Source organism: Oxyura jamaicensis, chromosome 24 (assembly GCF_011077185.1).
Source record: "Oxyura jamaicensis isolate SHBP4307 breed ruddy duck chromosome 24, BPBGC_Ojam_1.0, whole genome shotgun sequence".
Lineage (NCBI taxonomy): Eukaryota > Metazoa > Chordata > Aves > Anseriformes > Anatidae > Oxyura > Oxyura jamaicensis.
This window is the reverse complement of record NC_048916.1, coordinates 6,194,842-6,214,834: the sequence shown is the minus strand read 5'-3', so window position 1 is coordinate 6,214,834 and position 19,993 is coordinate 6,194,842. Positions and strand designations below refer to the sequence as shown.

The following is a 19,993-nucleotide window of genomic DNA, read 5'->3' as shown; positions in this document are numbered from 1 at the left end:
TCTGTTTCTCTCTGTCCTTTCCACTTATCCCCCAGCGGGAAATTCCTCTCCACAAGACAGATCACTCCTCGTCACATGAGGGCCCCTGGGTTCGCACAGGCCCCAGGAAAGCCCTCAGGCTCTCATAACTCAGACCGCCAGAAGGCAAAGCAGAGGGTTTTTGGCCAAGCAGCCGGCTCAGCTCCTGACCCCTGAGGGTCACCAGCCGGCAGGACACGGCCTCGGGGCCATGCAGTGTCACGGGTGGATGGGGCCGTGGCTCCGGCTGACAGCTGCTGGAGCCATGGTGACAACTCGCAGGGCCTCAAAGCTGGCTGTGCCCTGGCCACCACAAGTAGGTGTTTACAGGACACACAACGGCCAAGGGACTGTCCCCAGCCCCAGAAATGGGCAAACCGAAGGAGGAGGGCAGGGGCTGAGCCCAGGGGAAGGGAAAGTGAGGGCCATCTCCTGGGGGCAGCAGCTCTGAGCTGGGACCTGGCCGGCTTCAGCCCCTGTGGGGACAGGACATGGGCACAGGGGACACCGCGGGGCTGCTGCTGTGCTCAGTAAGGCTCCTGGGCACGATGCCTGCCCTCTGGGCTCTGCTTTGCAGATACAATTTAATACCGAGGCAGCAGAGGCAGACACATGCTGCACTCCTGTTTTCCCTTTCTTGGTGATGTGCTGTTTTGTTCGGAAAAGCCCTGCGAGCCCTGCTCCTCGGGGCTGGTGGCAGGAAATGCCCAGCCTGGGCTGCAGGCTAGCGGTGCCTGAGTGGGTGGACAGTGAAGAAAAGTGGAAGTCGCTGCACTCTGACTTTCCTCCCACTGCGCTAACGCCTCCGAGACGTCACTGAGCCAGCCTCCGGGGGAAAAACAAGCGCTCGCAGCCTGCCGGAGCAGAGCTCAGCACCCCGCTCACCAGCCCAGCCCTCGCAGAGGATGCGGAGCCGGCATGGCCCCCTGCGCCACCGCAGCCCTGGCCCTGTACGCGGCCCTGCTCCTCGCCTGGCCGACACACGGTGAGTTCCCCGCAAAACCCCGAGCCCCGTGCTCCCGGGGGCTGCTCCGTGCCCTCTGCCCCGAGCCCGTGGCAATGGGGACTGAGACGTGGGAGGGCACTGGGGTGGGTGGCAGGGGGAGACGCTGCGGTAGGGACCTGTGGGTCGGGTGTGACTTTGGGACGTCAGCACCCACAGCCTCCTTCCAGACAGGGACCCCATTTATCCCTTGCCTCTCCTATTTGTTCCTCGCCTTTCCTTTTCCCTATTAGTGAGCCTAAAGCCTTCGTTAATGCTCCAGCAGCAGCCTCACTGATTATTGCTACCCGTTCAGCCGCGGGGCCTCGTACCGCGGAGCGCAGTGAGGTGCCCTGGCTGTTAACGTGCGCTCTGCGGGCAGCAGGCTGTTTGCTGCCAGACGGCGGCTGCTGAGGAAGCGAGCACAGAGAGGGTGACAGATGTTATCGAGCGGTGTTTTGCTGCCAGGTGACAATACTGAAATTCAGGCAGGAGGTGTGAAAAAAGTCATTTTTTTTTTTTTTTTTTTCCAGGCAGTAGATGAGCAAAACAGGAAGGCTGAATCCAAACAGAGCGTGCTGGCAGGCAGTGGTCAGGGGGCTCCTCTCTGAGGCGAGGAAAGCCCCGAGGTGCTCTCACTGGGCTGAGCCTGCAGGAGGGGAAGAGAAAGAGGGGGATGAGCAAATGCTGAAGTGTGGGACAGGAATGGGCAAACCCCTGCCCGGGGCTGAGCTTTTTGGGGGAGTGGGTGGACACCCAGGGTCACGGTCCAGGCAAACCAGAGAGGTGGCCCCAGCTGGGAGCCCTCGGGGCAGCCTCGCCTGATGCCTTCGTTCCCGCAGGTGAGATGCTGTCAAAGCCGACGGCCGTACGCTATGACACGGAGGTGGCGTATCACCTGCTGCGGTGGGAGCCGGGACACAACGCCCCCAGCGATGTCAGCTACGAAGTGGAGCACAAAATGTGAGTAGATGGCCAGGGACGTAGGGGTCGTCTGCCTGGGATCGATACCGGCAGCAGTAGCCAGCACCACGCCAGCACCGTGCTCACCCCAGGCCCTTCTCCCGGCAGCTACGGCACCAATTTCTCCTGGATGGCCATCCCAAACTGCATGAGGATCCGGGAGCACAGCTGCGACCTCACGTACTACACCCTGGACCCTGAGCGGCGCTACTTCTCACGGGTGCGAGCCGTGTCCGGGAACCGCACATCCCACTGGCAGAGGAGCAGCTCTTTCTCCCCGAGGGAAGGTAGGTGGAGGGCACGGGGCCAACCTGCTTTGGGAGACACGAGAGCGGGGGGGGGTGATGCCCTTGTGGCTTCCTGGAGGGCAGCTGGTCCATGGGGTGGGTTGGGACGGGGCCAAGCTCAGGATAGGTGGCAGCACAGCAGCATCGGGCTCTGCAGGAGCTCTGGGAGCTGCAGACAGGACAGAAACCTGACCTGCTCTTCTAAATCCCTCGTCTCCAGCCAGCCTGCGTCTGTCAGGCCAGAGCCTCTCCGTGGTGGGCAACAGCATCCACATGCAGCTGCAGATGCTCTTCAAGGTGGGGAACCACACCGTTCGCTACGAAGACATACAGAAGCACGCGAGGCGCTACAAGGTGTACATCAGGAGGCCAAAGAACAACCACACGGTGAGATGAGTTGCTGGTCCCGTGGGGTCCGCAGCCTGCAGGCGAGCGTGGGGACCCTCCATCCCATGCAGTGCAGCTCAAGCTGAAAGACTTTTAAAAGTTGGGTTTATTTTTTAAAGTACAGTCCTCCATAAAAGTCAATATTGAGCCGGAACGTTATAGATATGTTTTACCACAGATATATTTAAATATATATTGATGTGTTTTACCTCTGAATGTTTTACTGTAGTGGGTCCTCCAGCTCCCATGGGGGTTTGGGGTCTAGCTGCTATCAGTGGCTTTGCTAAGGGACTGCCCAGGGGATGGAGGAGGAGGGAGGAGAGCCCCAGCCCCAGCCCTGCCACAGGAGCAGGAGCTGTCGGGTACCAGCCCGCTCTCTCGTTGCAGTATGAATTGATAGAGACCACCTCGGCGTTCCACATCCCCGACCTCTTCTGGGACACGGAGTACTGCATCAGCGTGGAGCCCGACGTGGCCAGCCGGGCCATCGGCGCCGTGCGCACCCCCGAGCAGTGCGTCACCATCGGCAAGAGAGACAGTACGTGGGGGAGCAGGGCACGGGGTGCCTCCCGGGACACTGACCCTCCTCAGCCCCCAACCCCAGGGAAGGGGTCTGCGCCCACCGCAGGGCGATGTGAGCCGCAGACGGTGTGTTTCCCACCTCACCTAGGGCCGTTCTCTCTTGCAGGGAGCTCAGAGCTCGTCTTGGACATTGTCAGCACCATCCTGATCATCCTTTTCCTCTTGGGCTTCCTGGGGGTTGTGCTGGCCTGCATGTACATAAGGAAATCCGTGAGGCCGCCGTCCGTCCTGGTAAGGCAGCCAGGCACGCAGGCACCTTTTGTGGCTGGAGCAAGGGTGCTGCTGGCTTGGGCAGTGGTTGGGAGAGGCACGCCACAAGCAGGGACAAAGCAAGGCTCACTCCCCTCTTTTCTCTCCCTCGCAGAAGAATTTCATAAAGCAGAGCTCGCTCTGGGTGGAGCAGGAGTCCTCGTCCTTGGGGATCACAGATGCCGACCCCATCCAGCAGCTGTTCCTGTGCCACAAGGAGCCCCAGCAGCCCGGTGCCCCCAGCAGCAACCGCACAGCCCAGCCACCCCCGGACCCGGGCAGCATGCTGCTGGCATGGCCCGAGGGCTGGACACAGCTTCTGGGGCTGGCAGGGAGCAGGGACTGCAGCTGCACCAGCACTGACAGCGGCATCTGCCTGCACGCCTCCTCTTCCTCCTCGTCCTCTTCTTCCTCCTCCTCTTCCTCCTCCAAGCTGAGCCACCCCGAGGGCCAGGGCTACAAGCAGCAGCTGCCCGTGGGCAATGACAGCGGCGTGGGCTTCGAGAGCAGCCTCCATCACCCCACCAGCAGCCTCGTGGAAGCTGGGCATGGAGACGAGCCCGACCTTGGCCCCACTGCCGGGCAGGACGGCGAGCAAGAGGTGGAATTTCGTGGGTACCTGCAGCAGTCCAAGGGCACGGTGGAGCCGAGGCAAGACCAGACTGATGGGGTGCCCCTCTCGGGCTGTGCAGGATCCCCATGGGGCCCCGTTGGCACTGATGTTGTGCTGGACATAGACTGCTCTGAGCTGGCTGTGGCCAAAGGGTATTTGAAGCAGTCCTCTCCCGAGCCTCCCCGCAGCCACGCGCTGGACCTTGCTGCTCTGGGGACCTCTCAGGAGCCCCCTGCCTGGGACTGCTGCAGCCAGCTGGGACCCCAAGGCCCCTCTCTGCTGAGCTATGGGGCTCCAGTTGTTTCCCCGGCCTCCAAAGCCAGCCCTGAACTCCTGAAGATCCCCTTCGACCCGAGCATCTTCAACACTGACCTCCTGGGGACGCTGGTCACCTCCAGCCTTGGCACCAACGACTGGCTCACGCTGCAGATCGACCCCCTGAGCGTGCTGGACGGGGGCAGCAAGGACAGCCGCCTGTGAGCCGTCCTGCCAGCACCGGCCCAACTACCTCCTCCACCGCTGCCCTTCGGGAGCAGCTACTCCGATAAGCTACCGCTGACCCCTGAATGTCGATGCCCCGGCACGGACTCACCCGGGACCGCCACTTCTGCTCCTTCTGGGGCTGCTTCCCAGCAAGGAGCAGCCCCCAGCCAGCACCCCAGGTGACACTAACGGGACACGGGGACAGGCTGTGCTGCGAGGGCTCTGTCCGCTCCTCCGACCGCCATCCAGGCTGCAGGACGCGTGCAGGTGTCACCTGAGCCCAGCCAGGGCGGCCCCGCGCAGCACTGTGCTCACTGTCCTGCCACTTCTCATACAGATGTTATTTATTCTATTTAATTTGTAAATAGAGAAAGGAAGAAGTGTTGATTCTTTGCTCCATTCGTCGTTTCGCCCCCTTCTAAGGCTTTCTGCTTTCAGGTGTGGACATCTCCCCCCCGCAGACAAGGGCAACGTGCCTTTGCCTTGCACAGCAAAGTCTTTTTCACACCAGAACTAGGAAAAGGCGAGCAACCCCAGCCCAGCTGGAGCTTCACACCCCTCTGGGGACCAGGGTAGCTTTCCCAAAGGAGCGTGGTGCCCTGGGAGCCGCAGCAAAGCAGGGCCCTGAACCCCTTGTGGTGGTGTTACGGGGGCAGCCCCCAGGGTCGTGGTGCAGGGGAGAGGCAGAAGTCAGGACCACCTCCAAAGTAGGGCAGAGCAAGCCTATGGTTTTGGGGTGTGTGTGGGGGAACAGCTTCTCTGTGAGAGTGGGAACAAGTGCGAAATGGGGAGAACTTACCGCAGGCTACCTTCACCTACTGCCAGGTCACCGGAAAGTTTTTCCAAAGACACTTTGTTTCCCAGAAAGTTCACTCTGGGATAGTCCCCTGCGTTGATGTAAACCCAACTCCGAGAACTTTTTCCAGGTGAAAACATGACTCACAGCAGTTAGAACATTGCTGATGCCCTGCTGCTTCCTTCCGTGCCTGGTGCTGCACTGCCCATGTTTAAGATCTGCTCTCGTTGCCCGGGCATCTGCCACCAGCTGCAGGCACCAGATGCTGCCACCCACCCGCAGCCCTCGTCCACTCCTCCTCCCATTTCCACGTTATTTTTCCTTGAGGTATTTTTGGGGTTGGGGGTTTTGCTTTCTTTTTTTTTTTTTCTTCTTCAACTTCCTCTGAAAAACGTAATCACCAGAACTCGGCGTGACTTTTTTTTTTTACACTCCTGACGTCAAGCCCTGTGGCCGGATCCAGGGCTGCGCCGGGTGCTGCTGGTTCCTGCTCGCCGTGAGAGGCTCCAGCTGGCAGCACCCAGGGGCCGAGGGACGCGGCAATTTCCCTCCCAATGAGCAGCTGGGGCTCTCCTTTCAGTGAGATGGATGAGCTTGACAGAAACCCAGACACTTTGGCTTTGGTCGCTGAGAGCACGTCGGTGCTGCTGAGTGTGAAAGCTCCCGGCACTCACATTTTCCTTGCTGAAGTCACAGCCCGACACGCAGAGGATGTTCTTCTCCGAATCCCTCTTCAGCAGGTTTTTTCCTCCCTCCCCTGTTCCATGCAGCGTGTGGCGTGGCACCTCGGTCCGGGGGTGGGGGCTGCACCTGAGAAAGCACCTTTCTTCCCCAGCGCTGCCCCATGCAAACTTTTCCAGAGCATTTTCAACAGCGTGGCACAAAGCCACCAGCACTTCACGGGAGCAAACCCTGCGAGGAGCAGCCTGGGGTAGGAGAGGCGAGGGGAAAGGCTGAGGGGTCTGCTCAGGACGTGTCCATCCATCCCACCGCCTGCTGCCCATGGCACAGGCAGCAAGGGACTGGGATGCTCGGGCATCCCCTTCCCACCCACGGCGGTGTCCCCTGTGGTGTTGTCCCTCCTTACCCCCGCTCCCAGCCCCTCGCACGCCGGGGTGCAGGATGAGGTTCCCCACCCAGCTCTCGCTGGTTTCCCTGCGCGCAGCCACAGGGTCCCCGGAGTTTCTCTTCTCTCCTTTTCCTTCCAAGAAAACGATTAATAAAAAAGCATTCACAAACGCCTCCTGCGAGGGCCGCAGCACATATTGGCAGAGGGGGCTGTGCTGGGCACCCCCGGGCACCCGGCTGGCTGTGTGCCCACACAACGGGGGCTACGAGGACGAGTGGCACGCAGCGCACGCACGGTGGGACAGGAGCAAGGCGTCCTGGCCCCTTCTTATGGAGATGCCACCAGGCCACGGGCACTGATCTCCATCCCACGGTGGCCTCACGGTGTGCCAGGTGCTCTGGCACGGGGCAGAGCTGTCCCAGTGCAGCCCCAGGAACCTGTCCTGCTGCGCCCGAGCCACCCTGGTGCCAGGCTGCTGCGCCCCATGCGAGCCACACCAGAAAGCCACAAGGGAACCCACAGGGGCTTTCTGACGTGGTCACTTGCAGGATCAGTGCAGATGGCAGAAATTTCCACATTGGCTCAGATATTTGGCTGAGGGAAACGCGAAGCAGTCTCATTTCCTTGTGCGTTTTCCCCTATTGCACAAAGCCGGCCCTTTCCGCGGCTCCGGGTTCCTCGCCCTTCTGCAGCCCTGCTCTGCCCGCTCCTGGGCGCACAGCCGGCGGGTCCTGAGCGCTGGGATGTCGGTGCCATGGGGACTGGGGACAGTTTGCTTCTCTTTGGGTGCTCAGGATGAAGCAGTGCCCTGTTTTCTCCACTTCGAGCAAGGGGAGGCTGAGCCTGTGCCCCAGCCCTTTCGGCTCTCCCCACGGCCGGGGAGGGGACCACAGCTGCAGGGAGCAGATGAAGAAGCTCTGTAGAACAGAAACTGCTCTGTTCCAATTTTGGTAGAAATCCAGCATATCTGGGGGCTGTTTTTTGAAGAACTGAGAACAGAGGAACTCCCCCACGGCTGCTTTTGGTTGCTCTTTCTGTGGTTGGTGGCAGTGGGGATGAGACAGCGGGGGGAAGCAGCCAGAGTCGCGCTGGCATGGGGAGCACACGTGCTCCAGCCCCGGACCCCTTTGCCCCCAGCCATGAGCCCATTCAAAGACCCATAGGGCACGGGGACAGCACTGCAGGGCTGCCCCAGCCAGGGATGGCACTACACAAGCCCAAAGCACCCAGCCTGCACCAGCTGCACCCTGTGGGCACCCTGCTGATCCCAAAAGCTGTGGGAGAGGGCAGCCAGGGAACCCCCCCCCATCGCCATCGCCCGGCAGCAGCACGGGGAGCTCGCCGCACAGGCAGCAGAGCGCTGCGGCACGGGCCAAAGCCTGCAAGGGGAGAAAATAAAACCAGAGCCCAGGGAAAGCCCCTGATGCCCCACAGGCTTGGGGAGGACTTTTGGAGGAAAAACCTCGGGACTATCCCAGGGAAAGCCACAACCGGGACTACAAGAGGGGAAGGAGGCAATGGGGTGCAGCGTTTCTCACCCAGCACCCGAACACCCACGGCTGCATGGAGCCACGATGCTGCAGGGGGGGCACAAGTGCCTGGGGACACATGCAGGGAGCGGGGCCATGTCCTACCTGCTCGGCTCCTGCCTCAGAGCCGCTGCTCCTGGAAGCGCACGTAGCCGCCCCCCGCCTCGCTCAGCAAGCCACTGATGCTGAATGGTGGGGCCAGCTCCACCGCCACCGACCTCAGCCCGCTGCAGGGAACGGAGAGGCATCAGGGGGCTGCCGGAGCCTCCCTGGGCAGCTGAGGGGTCCCCGGGGCATCGCCGTCCCACAGAGCCCATGTCCCACTCGGTGGGTTAGGGACTGGTGGGTGTTGGCAGCACCGTGCCAAGGGCACCCCATGAGCCCCAGGTCCCCGGGGCTTCGCCCCTCGTGGCTTCACTTACCGGCTGTGGTAGAGGTTGAAGACGAAGTCAGGCCCTGGGGAGGAGGGAAGGAGAAGGTGTCAGAGAGCCCTGTGGTGCCCAACCCGGCGGCTAAGCACTCGCCTTCACCTGGTGCTGCGGTGCAGGGCAGGGACAGGCCACGTGGCAGCACCAGGACATCTCCACATCCCTCCTTGACCCCTGAATCCCCCAGCCTTGCCCCAGAGCCACCCCGCATGTGGACTTTGGGGGACCAATAAGTGTCAGACATGTTCCCCGCACCCCAGGCCCTGCAGCCCCTTCCCTTGTCCCCTCCCTGCCCCGCCGGTGCCCATGCCCCCGCTCTGCCTGTACTCACGGTGCCAGCACTGGCCCTGCTGGTAGCACCGGACGAAGGCGTAGCCAAACAGGACCAGGATCAGCAGGGCCAGCCCAAGGCCCAGGATGAGCCCGAGCACACTGATGGGCTCCTGCCCTGCAAGAGGGAGAGGGGGCTTTGCAGACAAACGCCTGCGGGAGGCTGGGGGTTATGAACATCACCTGGGGAAAAGGGAGGAGCCGTGGGGCTGTGCCATCCATCCCTGTGGCTCAGGGGGCTGTGCTCCACGAGGCTCTCAAGCCTTGGACACGGAGACACGGAGCAGCTCGCTTCCCCCACAGCCCCGTGCTGTGACCCTGCTCGTATCACCGCATCCTCTGCTGCCCCGAGCTGGGAAGGGAGCCCAGAGGGGAGTGTGGGCGACCCGCTGCCCTCAGCCCAGACAGGATGGAGAGGCCATAAGCAGGAGCCCACGCTCCCCGGCAGCACGTCTGCTCCTGTTCCGGACACTCCGGGACCTCGCCGAGCCCCCGAGTGCGTTTTGGCCCCAAAACCCAGCGTTATGGGGCCAGTGCCGTAGCGCACCCACCCTCGCTGTCCTGGCGTGAAGCCCTTGTCCGGGGGGGGGGGGGGGGGGGTCAGCCCCCCGATTCAGCCCTGGTTTTGGCACAAAGGAGGCGCTGAGGGGGGCGCAGGGCTGCTCCCCCCCCAGCCCCGTGCCGATTCCCGGCCGCGCAGCTCCCCCCAGAGGACGCGGCTGTCCCCGCGGGCCGGGGGAAGCGAACATCCCGGTGGGGATGCTGCCCACCCCAGCTCCCTGGGGGGGTCCCGGCCCCTGTTCCCCCAAATCCCTGCCCAAGTGCCCTCACGGAGCCTTCCTCGCTGTCCCAGCGGGCTCCGGATGAGCGCGGTCCCACGGGCACCCCAGCATCCCCGCACCTCCGCGGGTCAGGCAGTGGGGTTTGGGTTGGGGGAGACCTCAGAGTGTCGTGTTCCACCCCCTGCCATGAGCTGGGCGCCCTCCCTGCTGCTCAGGCTGCCCCCAGCCCCCTCCAGAACAATTCCAGGGATGGGGCACCCACAGCTCCTCTGGGCAGCCTGTGCCAGCACCTCCCCACCTTCAGAGTAAAGCATCCCTTCCTAATATCTACATAGAGTAAAGAATCCCTTCCTAAGACCTAAATCTACCCTCTTTCAGCTGAAAACCATTCCCCTTCCCTAACACCCCACTCCCCAATTAGGAGTCCCTCCCCATTTCCTGCAGGTCCCCTTGAGATACTGGAAGGCCACTCTCCGCAGTGTCCTTGCTGCCCAGTAGCGGCCCAGTCCCACCATTACCGAGTGCAGGCACAGCTCTGGAGGCCGCTCTGGCTGCTGTGCCCAGGAGGGGACAGCAGGATTTGGCCACCTCCTTGCCATGGGGACAGCCCCACGGTGCCACTCTCCGTGGGGGGGGCTCGGGGCAGGTGCCCAGCACGGGGACCGGGCGCTGCGCCTCGCAGCGTCAGGAGTGAGACAGCGGAAAGGGATGACCTAAGAGCAGCTAAATTTAGGCAGATGCCGGTGGGGTGAGAACATTTCCCCTGTGGTCACGGTGTTTACACAGCGAGCGACGACGTCCCAGCCCGTCCAGCAGCCTGCAGCACTCGCTCCACCTGATGGGATGCGGCAGCCGCGGGGAGCTGCAGCGCATCGTGCCGCCGGCCCTCGGGGCGCGCAGCAGACGAGCAGGACCAGCCTGCCCTGCCCTCATGCTGCACCGTCTCGGCGGGGTGCAGGACACGCGGCAGCCCACGGATGTCCTCCTTCTGCTGGGCCAGGGGCGAGCCAGGAGCCCAGGACCCCAGCAGGGCTCTGAGGGCAGGGAGTCTGCTCCTGGAGTGACTCACCGGGAGCTGCGGGGCAGGATGAGCGTGGTGCAATCGCCTCCCTGAATCAGCCGGCTGCCGAAACTGCCCTCTCCCCACGCCTGCTGTTGGTGGGAGGATGAGGGCGTGCTCCGTGCCCGGCTCCGTGCCCAGCCTCTGCCCTCTGCCCGGGAGGTGCTCCCTGCCCTGACCTCCGCGCACCCAGCAGCGGCAGCACCGCACCACGGCACAGCCGGGGCAGCGGCCAGACCTCGAGACCCTGGCCCCAAGGACAGCAGAGGGCAGGGGAAGGCCCCCAAGTTTGTGCTGGAAAACATCTCCACCTGTTCTCAGCATGGGGAGAAAAGTGCCATCTGCTTACCTGCCCCGGGGTCCATCCCCCAGTGCCCGATGCCTTCCCGCGGGAGCTGCTGGAGGCTGCCTGGGCTGGGAGCTGCTGCAGAAGAGCCTGGCGCGTCCCTCCTGTCCCCTCCTCGCCCGGTGACACTGCCACCTCACCGCTCCTTGCCCGCTGGCTCAACTGGTTCCCAGGGGAGAAAGCAGAGGAGGCCGGGCAGGCATCGCCCTCACGCCAGGGTCGAGGCTTCGCCCGTGCCCCCACCTGGCCTCGCCTCCCTGCGGGGCTGGGGGCGATGCGTGCCCACGCAGGCAGCTCTGCGCTCCTGCTGCGGGCAGGATCGGGGCCCTGCTGTCACAGCTGGGAGCCCGAGGGACAGGGATCCCCCCCCAGCAGCATCCCCCTTGGCACCAGGACCACGGGGCGATGCCTGGGGAAGGGCAGGATGGAGAGGCATTGGGGACGAGGTGCTGCGGACCCCAAAGCCCTGGCAGCACCCAAGGAGCCCCGCAGAGCCTCGGGCCAGCCCTGCCTGGCCCCTGCCTGACCCCAGACGGAGCCTGTGTCACCCCAAGGCTCGCACGGAAGAGGCCAGGTAAGAATGGCTGGGGCTGGGAAGCAGCTGTGCTCTGGGAAGCAAAGCCCTGAAGGCGCTCGGGGCTGTGACATAACATCTGCAAACCTCAGCTCCTTCCTCAAAGCCTTCGCCTAACCTCAAAAGAGGAAGAGCCGCTCCCTGCGCTGTCACCTCCTGCCCCACGGCTGCTCTGGGGCAGGGGGCCAGTGCTGGGCACTGGGATGCTCTGGGGGGCAGCCCCACGCTGTGAGGGGGTCTCCATGGCACGGCACGGGGGGGGGGAGGCAGCTGTGCACGTGGGGCTGAGCCTCTGCCCCATCCCTGCTGGCAGCACCCACCTCTTGAGCTGCTTTTGCTTTTAAGTGACAGCTTGGTCCCTGAAAGTAGACAGTGGCCCAGGGTGGGCAGGAGAGTTCACTCCACCCTGCTGCCCCTTATAAACCCACCAGCTGCTCTCTGCCTCCACCAGCCCAGCCGTGGCACAGGCGTGAGCTCTGCCCCGATTCTCACCGCCGTGCACAGCCCCTGAAGCCAGCCCACAAGCCCTAAGCTCCCACCCCAGCACCACGCACCCCCTGCCAGCTGCTGCTGCCCCCATCCACCCCACACAGACCACGCAGGCAGGGACGAAGCTGCAGCCTGCCCACGTCCCCCCACACGCCAAGGGGGCCAGATCCTCACCAGGGAGCACAGTAGCAGCATCCCTTACCTGCACGAGGATGCCAGGATCCCTGGTCAGGCTAACGAGCTATGCTGCTGCCCGTCCCCGGGGCAGGCAGGGTCCTCGCTGCATCAGGGGACCTGGCCCGGGGAGGGGACACGTCCTCGGACGAGGAGCTGCAGGGACGTGATGCTCCGCAGCCCTCCCGCTGGCACAGTGCTCGCAGCTGGCAGCAGCTCTCCAGCTGTTGGGAAAGCTCGGTTACAAAAGGGGAAGGCAATCAGCTGCTCGGCAAGCCCTGCACACCCACCGCTTCCAGCAGGAGTCTGTGCCAGGCCAGGCTTTCTAGCCAGGAACTGGTGGGGCCGGGGAGCGAGCTGCAGCCTCCCTGACCCCAGCCCTTTCCCACAACCAGCCTGCACGGTGGGAGAAGCGGCTCCTGCGGCCCTAAACCTGCTGCCTGCCCTGCCTGGCAGCCAGCCACTCTTTTTCCCAGAGCACTGATTCCTGGACATGCAGCCCAGGTGCACCTCAGACACGCATGAGATTTTCACAGCTCCACGAGCTGCCCGAGCACCAAAATCAGCTCTGTCCTGAAGCAGGGCAGGGGGCTGCCACCCCTCTGCCCACCCTGCCAGCCCCATCCTGTGCAACACCAGTGAGTTCACCCAGCCCTGGGCAGCGATGGGGGGATGCCCACCCAAGGACATCCTTCTTCTCTGCAGGGCAGGGACTTCGGAGAGGCCACCAGCAGCCTGGGGCAGCAGCAGCTCCCACGGGGCCGGACGCCTGCCTGCACCCATGGGTCACCTCCCCAGCTCCACTCGCTTTCCTCCCCACGTCACTGGTGCTGCAGGCACACGCAGACCGAGTGACCTTAGAGGCAGGGGCATGCGACGGCCCAGTAACCTCACGCATCGCCTCTCCTCCTTTCCTCCTCCACCTACAGCAAGCTCTATTTAAAACAGCCCGGCGCAACGCGGAAGAGCTGGACAAAGAGCGGGGAGGCCGTGGTTCCTCTCATCATCGGGAGAGGGGCACGAAAAAATCCTGCTCCGTCGGTCAGCTCACTCGATAGCTTATTTTGTGACAGTGGCTCCGCGGGTGAGTCACTCCGCAGCGGTCGATCCTCCGGAGATTAGCAGAGGTGATGGTGCTGCTGATAGACCGGTGTTATATTACAATAGAAATCATAATTCCTGTTTCACAACTCCCCTCGTGGGTTTTAAGGAGTGCTCGGGCGGTTCTGCCCCAGTGTCAGCACAGCGCGGGCAGAGCAGCGCCGGCACGGGGCGCTGGGAGCACCCCCGGCCCCGGCTCCCTGGGCACTGGGGCACCTGCAACCTCCCTGTGCCCAGGGTTTCTGCTGGGTTTCTGCGGGCAGAAGACCCCCCGGGAGTTGGATGGACATGGTGAGTGCCTGGCAGCCCGCTCCCCCTCCTCTGCCCCTCTCCGAGCCCCCAATTCCTTCCCCTGGGTATGGGCAGCCGGTGCCACCACCGCCCCGCAGCCCGGCTGCCGGCGGGGGGGACCCATGCTGGCACCCACCTCGCAGGGGCAAAGAGGCAGCCCCAGCCCAGAGCTGCTGCTGCCCAGGCAGGGCAGGGCTTTACCTGCAGCAGCAGCACCCTGCCGTGGGGGTAGAGGCGTCCCCAGGATGTTTCTCTTGGCCTTGTCCCCGAGCAGGGGGCAGGCAGGGCAGGCACCGCGCACCCCGGAGCGCCTGGCCCTGAAGAGGGCTGGTTCCCAGGCAGCTCCATAAGGGTGCCTCCGCTCGCCTCGCAGGGCAGGGGACGTGCTGGGTGCTGCTTTCTGCACTGCTTTTTTGTTTTTTCCGCAAGCAAAGCCCCAGCCACCAAGCCCCAGCCTGGCACGCAGCCCCTCCCCGGGAGGGAAAAGCCTCCCTTGACGGAGCAGCCGAGCGTGGCCCGGCCTGTGGCACCTCAAAACCTTCCAGTGGTGACACACTGGGACAAGGAGCTCGGCCCCTGCATGGGACCAACACCTGCACGCAGCCGTGGTGAAATCCCCTGCAGCCACGGGGTTAGCTGGGCTTCGAGCACCCGTGCTCAGCCTGGGGACCCGTGCCGAAGGTGATTTTGGACAGGAGCATCCCCCCTGCGCCTGCTCAGCAGCACAGAGCTCATTGAGGTCCCCACAGCTCCTGGGCTGGTGTCTGCCCTCGCCTAGGCGAGGGGGTTATAGATGGATTCGTGTTCTTCCAGACAATGGGCACGGAGCACAATGAGTTATGGCAGCAGTGGGTTCCAGGGAATGTAGGTGCTTACACCCCCTGCAGGAGCTGGCTCGGCTCTTGCTTCGAATGCAACCAGTGTGGCTCTTGCTTTTAGGTGGCTTTGGGATTACGTGGGTGCTCTTGGTGCTCTTGGAAAGGTCAGTTTTATAGTGAAGATGCTCGTGGACTGAAAGAAATCCAAACCAAATCCACACTGGACAATACCTGCTCCAAGCAGCAGCACCTCCACGTCACCTCTCCCACCTGGGTCTGCTCTGGACCCCCCCCAGTGCCCCTCTGCCGAGGCCCTGGGACCGTTCCAGCAGGAACCGTTAGCATCCCATTACCTGGGCCATCCCCGGCCCGGGGTGACACAGGAGGCCAGCAGCAGGAAGGACCAGCCCTGCACGCCCTCGGACGGCTCCGCTGGAGGCCGGAGGTGGCGTTGGGAGCGAGCCGGCCGGCGTTGCAAAACTCCCCGGGGGGGTTCCGGCACCCTGCGTGCCCATAAGCAGCCAGCTCGAGGGAATTTCTCCAGGGGGCCTGGGCAGCAGCAGGATCCAGCCCTGCCCTGCTCAGGACAATTCTCTTTCCCTAGCACTGGAGCAGCCCAAAGCAGCAGCCCAAGCGGTGCAGCAGGGCCACGGTGGGGAGGAAACGTTGTGTGTGTTCACCCGGGGCTGGGGCACGGCTCCTCTCCAGCCGTGCTGCATCTCCGGCCATCCTGAGCCGCTCTTCTTCAGAGCTCAGATCTGTGGGGTTATTGCAGTCATCTTCATCTCCCTTCCCTCTATTCACACTGGGTCCAGGCCCTGCAAAAAAAGCTCAGGTCTTACCTGTGGGGTCCAGACGCACAGCTAAGGAAGCGGCCTCACTCCGGGCTGGACGGGCATTAAATGGGGCACAGGAGAGCTGCACCCCACCGCGTCCGAAGGCAGGAGCCTTTTGCACGGATCAGTGCCCTGTGCACGGCTGTGTTTGCCGTGTCTCCTAGCAGCAGCACAGCCCCCCCAGAGCCCTCGTTCCCCGTGGCAGCTGTGCCAGCCCCGTGCGAGCGCAGCCGTGCCTGCTGGAGCAGACTGGGGCCGTGCTGCTGGTTTTCTGTCCCCAAACTGGGCTGGCCGAGGAACAAAAACCCCACCGTGACATGTCTGGGTGGCGTGTCCCAGCAGGCACATGTGGTTTGACTCAGGGTTTCTTGGTGCATCAGGAAGTGTTGCTTTCATAAATCGTGGGGTTTTAAGCCTGCCTTGTGTTAGGACAATAAACCTGTGACCCAACAGCTGGGTACTGGAGCCGTACTGGTGACGGACAGGGAATGACCCAGCCGCTCACCCCGGGTGCTGCTGCTCTGGGACACGGCATCCTCCTGCTGCCACCCAGCAGGACTCTCGAGCATCCTCAGCTGCAGGCCGGGGCAGTTTCCCTGCTAATCCTGCCCATGGGCCTCGAGCGAGCCAAAAAAAGCCGGCTGCCCAGGCAGAGCTGGTCCTTGGTGCCCTCTGGCTGTCCTCTTGGGGGGGGGACAGGGCAAGTAAAGCCTGGCACTCGCTGTGGCAGTCACCATGGGGCAAGCAGGGCACGTTGCTGCAGACCCTTCCCCAGCTGCCACCCCATTTTTCCTGCCCTTCCAGCCCACCGACTACTTTTCCCCTCTGCTTTGCAGGACCCAGCCTCCGAGCGGCTGAACGGCGGCGGAGGTAAAGCCCACGGGGACCACCGGGGTGCTGGGAGGGGGGCAGGCAGGGCAGGACCACCCTCCTCTGCATTGCAGGTCCCAGCACGAGACCCAAAACCTGCTTGGTGCGGCGGTCCTTCATGCGTGTCGGCATCCCTGTGCTGGTGGTCCTGCTCAGCCTCGCCTGCCTGGCTGGGATCGGGCTCCTGGGTGCGCTCCTGCCCCCTTCTCCCTCCTCCTGGCTCTGCCGGGAGCGGCTCTGCCTTCGTCCCGCTGAGCCAGCTCGGTGCTGAGCTCCCCATCTGCCCCCAGTCAAGGCGTACCTGGACTACCACTACTTCTTCTGCAAGCAGCCCCTGAGGCTGCTGCCCCTGAGGAGGGTCTGCGACGGGGAGGCAGACTGCCTGCACGGCGAGGACGAGGCCAGCTGTCCCCAGCGTGTCCCCGAGGGGCCGCAGGCTGGCGGTGAGTCCCGGGCACCTTATAAAAACCCCGCTTGCAGCTGCTGCAGCGAGCCCCCGCCTGCTGAAGTCCCCTCTGACAAAGGTGACCGCGTGCCTCCCTGCAGCCCGCGTCTCCAGGGACAGATCCATCCTGCAGGTGCTGAACAGGAACACCGGAGCCTGGTCCTGCGTCTGCTACGACCACTTCAACCTGGCCCTGGCCAAGGCAGCGTGCGAGCAAATGGGCTACAGCAGGTGGGGGGCTGCCGTCCCCGCACCCCTCACCTTCCCTCCCCGGTTTGTGGTGCACAAACCACTTCTCGTGGGGCTTGGTCTGCTTGCCCTGCGCTCAGAGCCCTGCACTGATGGGCTCAGCCCACGCAAGCCCAGCACCAAGCCCCAGCACCCCCAGCACCATCCCCACCCTGCCCTGCTCCCAAAGCCTGGCAAGCCCCAGGGGAGCTGCAGCAGGGCTGGCGCGCGGTGCTGAGCAGGGGTGCTGCACACAGGTGCTGGGATCCGCGGCTGCAGCGAGGGAAGCACCATCCCCAGCCCTCTCCCAACATCCCCACAATGAGCCGGGGCCGCGCACCCCCGTGCCAAGCTCTGACCCTCGCCCCCTCTCTTCCAGCACCCCGACCTTCCGAGCAGTGGAGGCGGGCGCGGGGCAGCCCCTGCCTCCCCGCGAGCTGGTGCTGAGCGGCGGCAGCCTGCAGATGCCCGAGCCGGGCAGGTGAGAACCCGCTGGGGCCGTGCCACCCGTGGGAGCCTGCCCGGCGCCAAGCCGGGGCCGCTCCTGCACCGAACCCAGCCCTTTTCCTCCCTCTTCCAGGAAATGCCTCTCCGGATCGGTTGTTTCGCTCGTTTGTTCCAGTAAGTGCGGGGACCTGGCTGTGCCCTGCGGGCGCGCAGAGCCTCTTGCTGTTCCCGGCATGGCCCCTTTGTGCCTCGAGAGCTGGGCTCTGGCCCTCGTCCCGGCCCTTCCCTGCACAAGAAAACTTAGGTTTAAGTGGTGCTAAGCTGGCAGAAATATTGAGACGCCTAGGAGAGGCCCAGCCGGCTGCCGGGATGGGTTTCTTTTTGGTGATGAGTTACCCTGATGAAACAAAGCAGGCGGTGGGCTGGAGGAGGAAAGGCCGGGATGAGCTGTGCAAATAGAGCAGAAAATGGGGGGGTGCCAAGTGTCCCACCACGGGGTGGCACAGGCAGCATCACGAGGGGCAGGAAAACCTCCGTGCTCCATGGGTGGAGGAGAGCAGAGCACGGGCGCCTTCCCTCCCCGCCGCAGGAGCTAACGTCTCGCTTTGCCCCCGCTCCGTGCCGCCCGGCAAAAGGCTGCGGGGAGAGCGCGAGGACGCCGCGCGTGCTGGGCGGGAGGCCGGCGACCATCGAATCGTGGCCGTGGCAGGTGAGCCTGCAGTACAGGACGGAGCACATCTGCGGGGGCAGCATCATCGAGCCCGGCTGGATCCTCACCGCGGCGCACTGCTTCAAGTGAGTCAGCCAGTGCACGGGGCAGCGCGCCGGGCCGGGGCTCGGTCGGCTCCCCGGGGGCAGGTTCCTCTCTCTGGTGGTAGGTTGAGGCCGTGTGTTGCTTAAATGTCCCCTCATTGACACGCCTGCGCAGGGCTTTGTGCCCCCTGGTCCAACACAGCTGGGTGATACTGAGGGTGCAGGCACGGAGGGGAAAGGCAGGAGGATTAACACGTGTCCGTGCCCAGGAACAACCCCGTCATCCAGAGCTGGCGAGTGAAGGCCGGCTCTGACCTCATCTCGGGCTCCGCCACCCTGGCTGTGGAGAAGGTCTTCCTGGCCGAGGTGACGCCGCCGTCCCCCAAGGACAACGACATCGCCCTGGTGAAGCTGCAGTCACCCCTGCAGGTCTCAGGTGAGGCGTGGTGCACGTGGCCCCGAGGGGCTGGGCGAGGAGACCGAGGCTGCAGGCGGCCAAGGCACAGAGCAGCGGTGCAGGGAGCGCCTCGCCTCAGCACATAAATGCCTCCTGGCACCTCGCACCCAGCTGTGCAAGCACCTGGGGGCCTGGGCACCCCATGCACAGGGTGTGGGGAAATCGAGGCTTTACCTGCCCGGGCTGTGCTGGCTGCACGGGGTGCAGCCAGGCTGGGCAGGGGCACCTCACCGAATGCCTCCTGCGCCTCGCCTCTCCCTCGCAGACAGAATCAAGCCCATCTGCCTGCCCTACTTCGACGAGGAGCTGGTGCCGGGCACGTCCCTGTGGGTGACAGGCTGGGGCTACACGAAGGAGCACGGTGAGCGGGACGGCATCGAGGGATGCGCCCCGGGAGGAGGGCAGAGCCCCCCAGCAGCGCCCTTCCTCCCTGCTCCTGGCTCGCCTGAGTGGCCGCGCTGCGTTTTGTGCAGGGAAATTGTCAGAGACCCTGCAGCAGGCGGAGGTGAAGCTGGTCGACACCACGAGCTGCAACCTGGCTGCGTACCACGGGGAGGTGACGGAGAAGATGCTGTGCGCCGGCGTCCCGCAGGGCGGGGTGGACACCTGCCAGGTGAGGGGTGGCACGGCACCGGGTATCCCCCCGGCACGGAGCAGATCCCGAAGCTGCTCCTCCCAGAAGGGGCTGGTTCCTCCACATCTACTGACAAACCAGCCCCAGGGGTGAGCCGCAGTGATGTGGGGCGATGTTGACAGCGCTGGGTTTCCCCGCTGCTTTCTCACCCCTGCAAACAGAGCCCCGGGTGGGCAGAGCTCTGTGTCCCTGACCGTGCCGGGATTCCTCGGCCCTGCTCAGGTGCTTGTCCTTGGCAGGGGGACAGCGGCGGGCCCCTGATGTACCTGGGCAGGCACTGGCAGGTGGTGGGAGTCGTCAGCTGGGGCCAGGGCTGCGGCACCCCCAGCACACCCGGCGTCTACACCGGCGTCCGAGCCTACCTCAACTGGATCCACGCCGTCCGCAGGGTCAGTGCCCCACACCCAGCACCACGGGAGCCACGTGTGAGGCTCTCGGCACATGTCTCAGGGCGGTCACGGGCTCCTCGGTGGCTCTTCAGGGAGGGGAAGTGAGGTGGTGGCGGGTGCTGGGGCACGAGGGGTGTCGGAGCTGCTGGGAACCAAACCAGCTCCTTAAGGATGGGACTGTTTGGGCTCCCTCTGCAATTCCTCCTCTCCCTCTCTTTCTGCTTCCAGGCAGAGCTCTGAGACCTGCCGGGACGGGTCCCCCCCCAGCCTCCCTCCCCGTCCCTGTGCTCTTGGCTGCCCCGGCTCCAGCAGCAGCTGGGAACAAACTCAGTGCTGGAGCCGTGCGGTGCCTCCCGAGCCCTCGCTGGCACCGTGGCCGAGGACGCCAGGGGCTGCCCAAGGAGCCAAAGGGCAGCTCGGAGCAGCGGCCACCGATACCACGAAGGAATCCGAGCGGCTCCAACTCCCTTCCGGAGAGAGGTTAATTTATTGCCCTGTGCCGATCCTGCACTGTCAGGCTCTAAGCTGCTGTTTGCTCCTTATTGTTTTACAGAGAGAGGTGATGTTTGTGTTATCCCCATTA

General features: G+C 64.0%; 3 protein-coding genes across 7 annotated transcripts; 2 read left to right on the top strand and 1 right to left on the bottom strand.

Annotated features, from left to right (window-relative positions):
• The first annotated feature begins 436 nt into the window (after positions 1–436).
• On the top strand, positions 437–4,748 carry IL10RA (interleukin 10 receptor subunit alpha). Of its 2 annotated transcripts, XM_035346171.1 has the most exons (8): positions 495–548; positions 685–1,003; positions 1,843–1,963; positions 2,072–2,250; positions 2,471–2,637; positions 3,025–3,175; positions 3,326–3,450; positions 3,584–4,748. In XM_035346171.1, exons 2-8 carry the CDS (start codon positions 937–939, stop codon positions 4,559–4,561), a joined length of 1,788 nt encoding a protein of 595 aa, XP_035202062.1. In that variant the 5' UTR covers positions 495–548; positions 685–936; the 3' UTR covers positions 4,562–4,748. The 2 variants fall into 2 exon arrangements, with proteins under 2 accessions (XP_035202061.1, XP_035202062.1); XM_035346170.1 differs by having other exon boundaries at positions 437–1,003.
• Positions 2,726–15,301, bottom strand: SMIM35 (small integral membrane protein 35). 4 transcript variants are annotated; one of them, XM_035346243.1, is made up of 7 exons: positions 15,194–15,301; positions 12,170–12,365; positions 10,908–11,066; positions 8,718–8,834; positions 8,381–8,414; positions 8,064–8,185; positions 2,726–3,407 (listed from the first exon to the last, which is right to left on the bottom strand). In XM_035346243.1, exons 3-6 carry the CDS (start codon positions 10,921–10,923, stop codon positions 8,080–8,082), a joined length of 273 nt encoding a protein of 90 aa, XP_035202134.1. In that variant the 5' UTR covers positions 10,924–11,066; positions 12,170–12,365; positions 15,194–15,301; the 3' UTR covers positions 2,726–3,407; positions 8,064–8,079. The 4 variants fall into 4 exon arrangements, with proteins under 4 accessions (XP_035202134.1, XP_035202135.1, XP_035202132.1 ...); XM_035346244.1 differs by lacking the exon at positions 2,726–3,407 and adding an exon at positions 6,409–6,561; XM_035346241.1 differs by lacking the exon at positions 2,726–3,407 and adding an exon at positions 6,580–7,808.
• TMPRSS4 (transmembrane serine protease 4) lies at positions 13,275–19,779 on the top strand. Its single transcript, XM_035346194.1, has 13 exons — positions 13,275–13,533; positions 16,024–16,057; positions 16,132–16,245; positions 16,348–16,500; positions 16,604–16,733; positions 17,110–17,211; positions 17,311–17,351; positions 17,813–17,972; positions 18,200–18,366; positions 18,653–18,748; positions 18,861–19,000; positions 19,261–19,410; positions 19,639–19,779. The coding sequence occupies exons 1-13, from the start codon at positions 13,525–13,527 to the stop codon at positions 19,648–19,650; spliced, it is 1,308 nt and encodes a 435-aa protein (XP_035202085.1). The 5' UTR covers positions 13,275–13,524; the 3' UTR covers positions 19,651–19,779.
• The last annotated feature ends 214 nt before the right edge of the window (positions 19,780–19,993 follow it).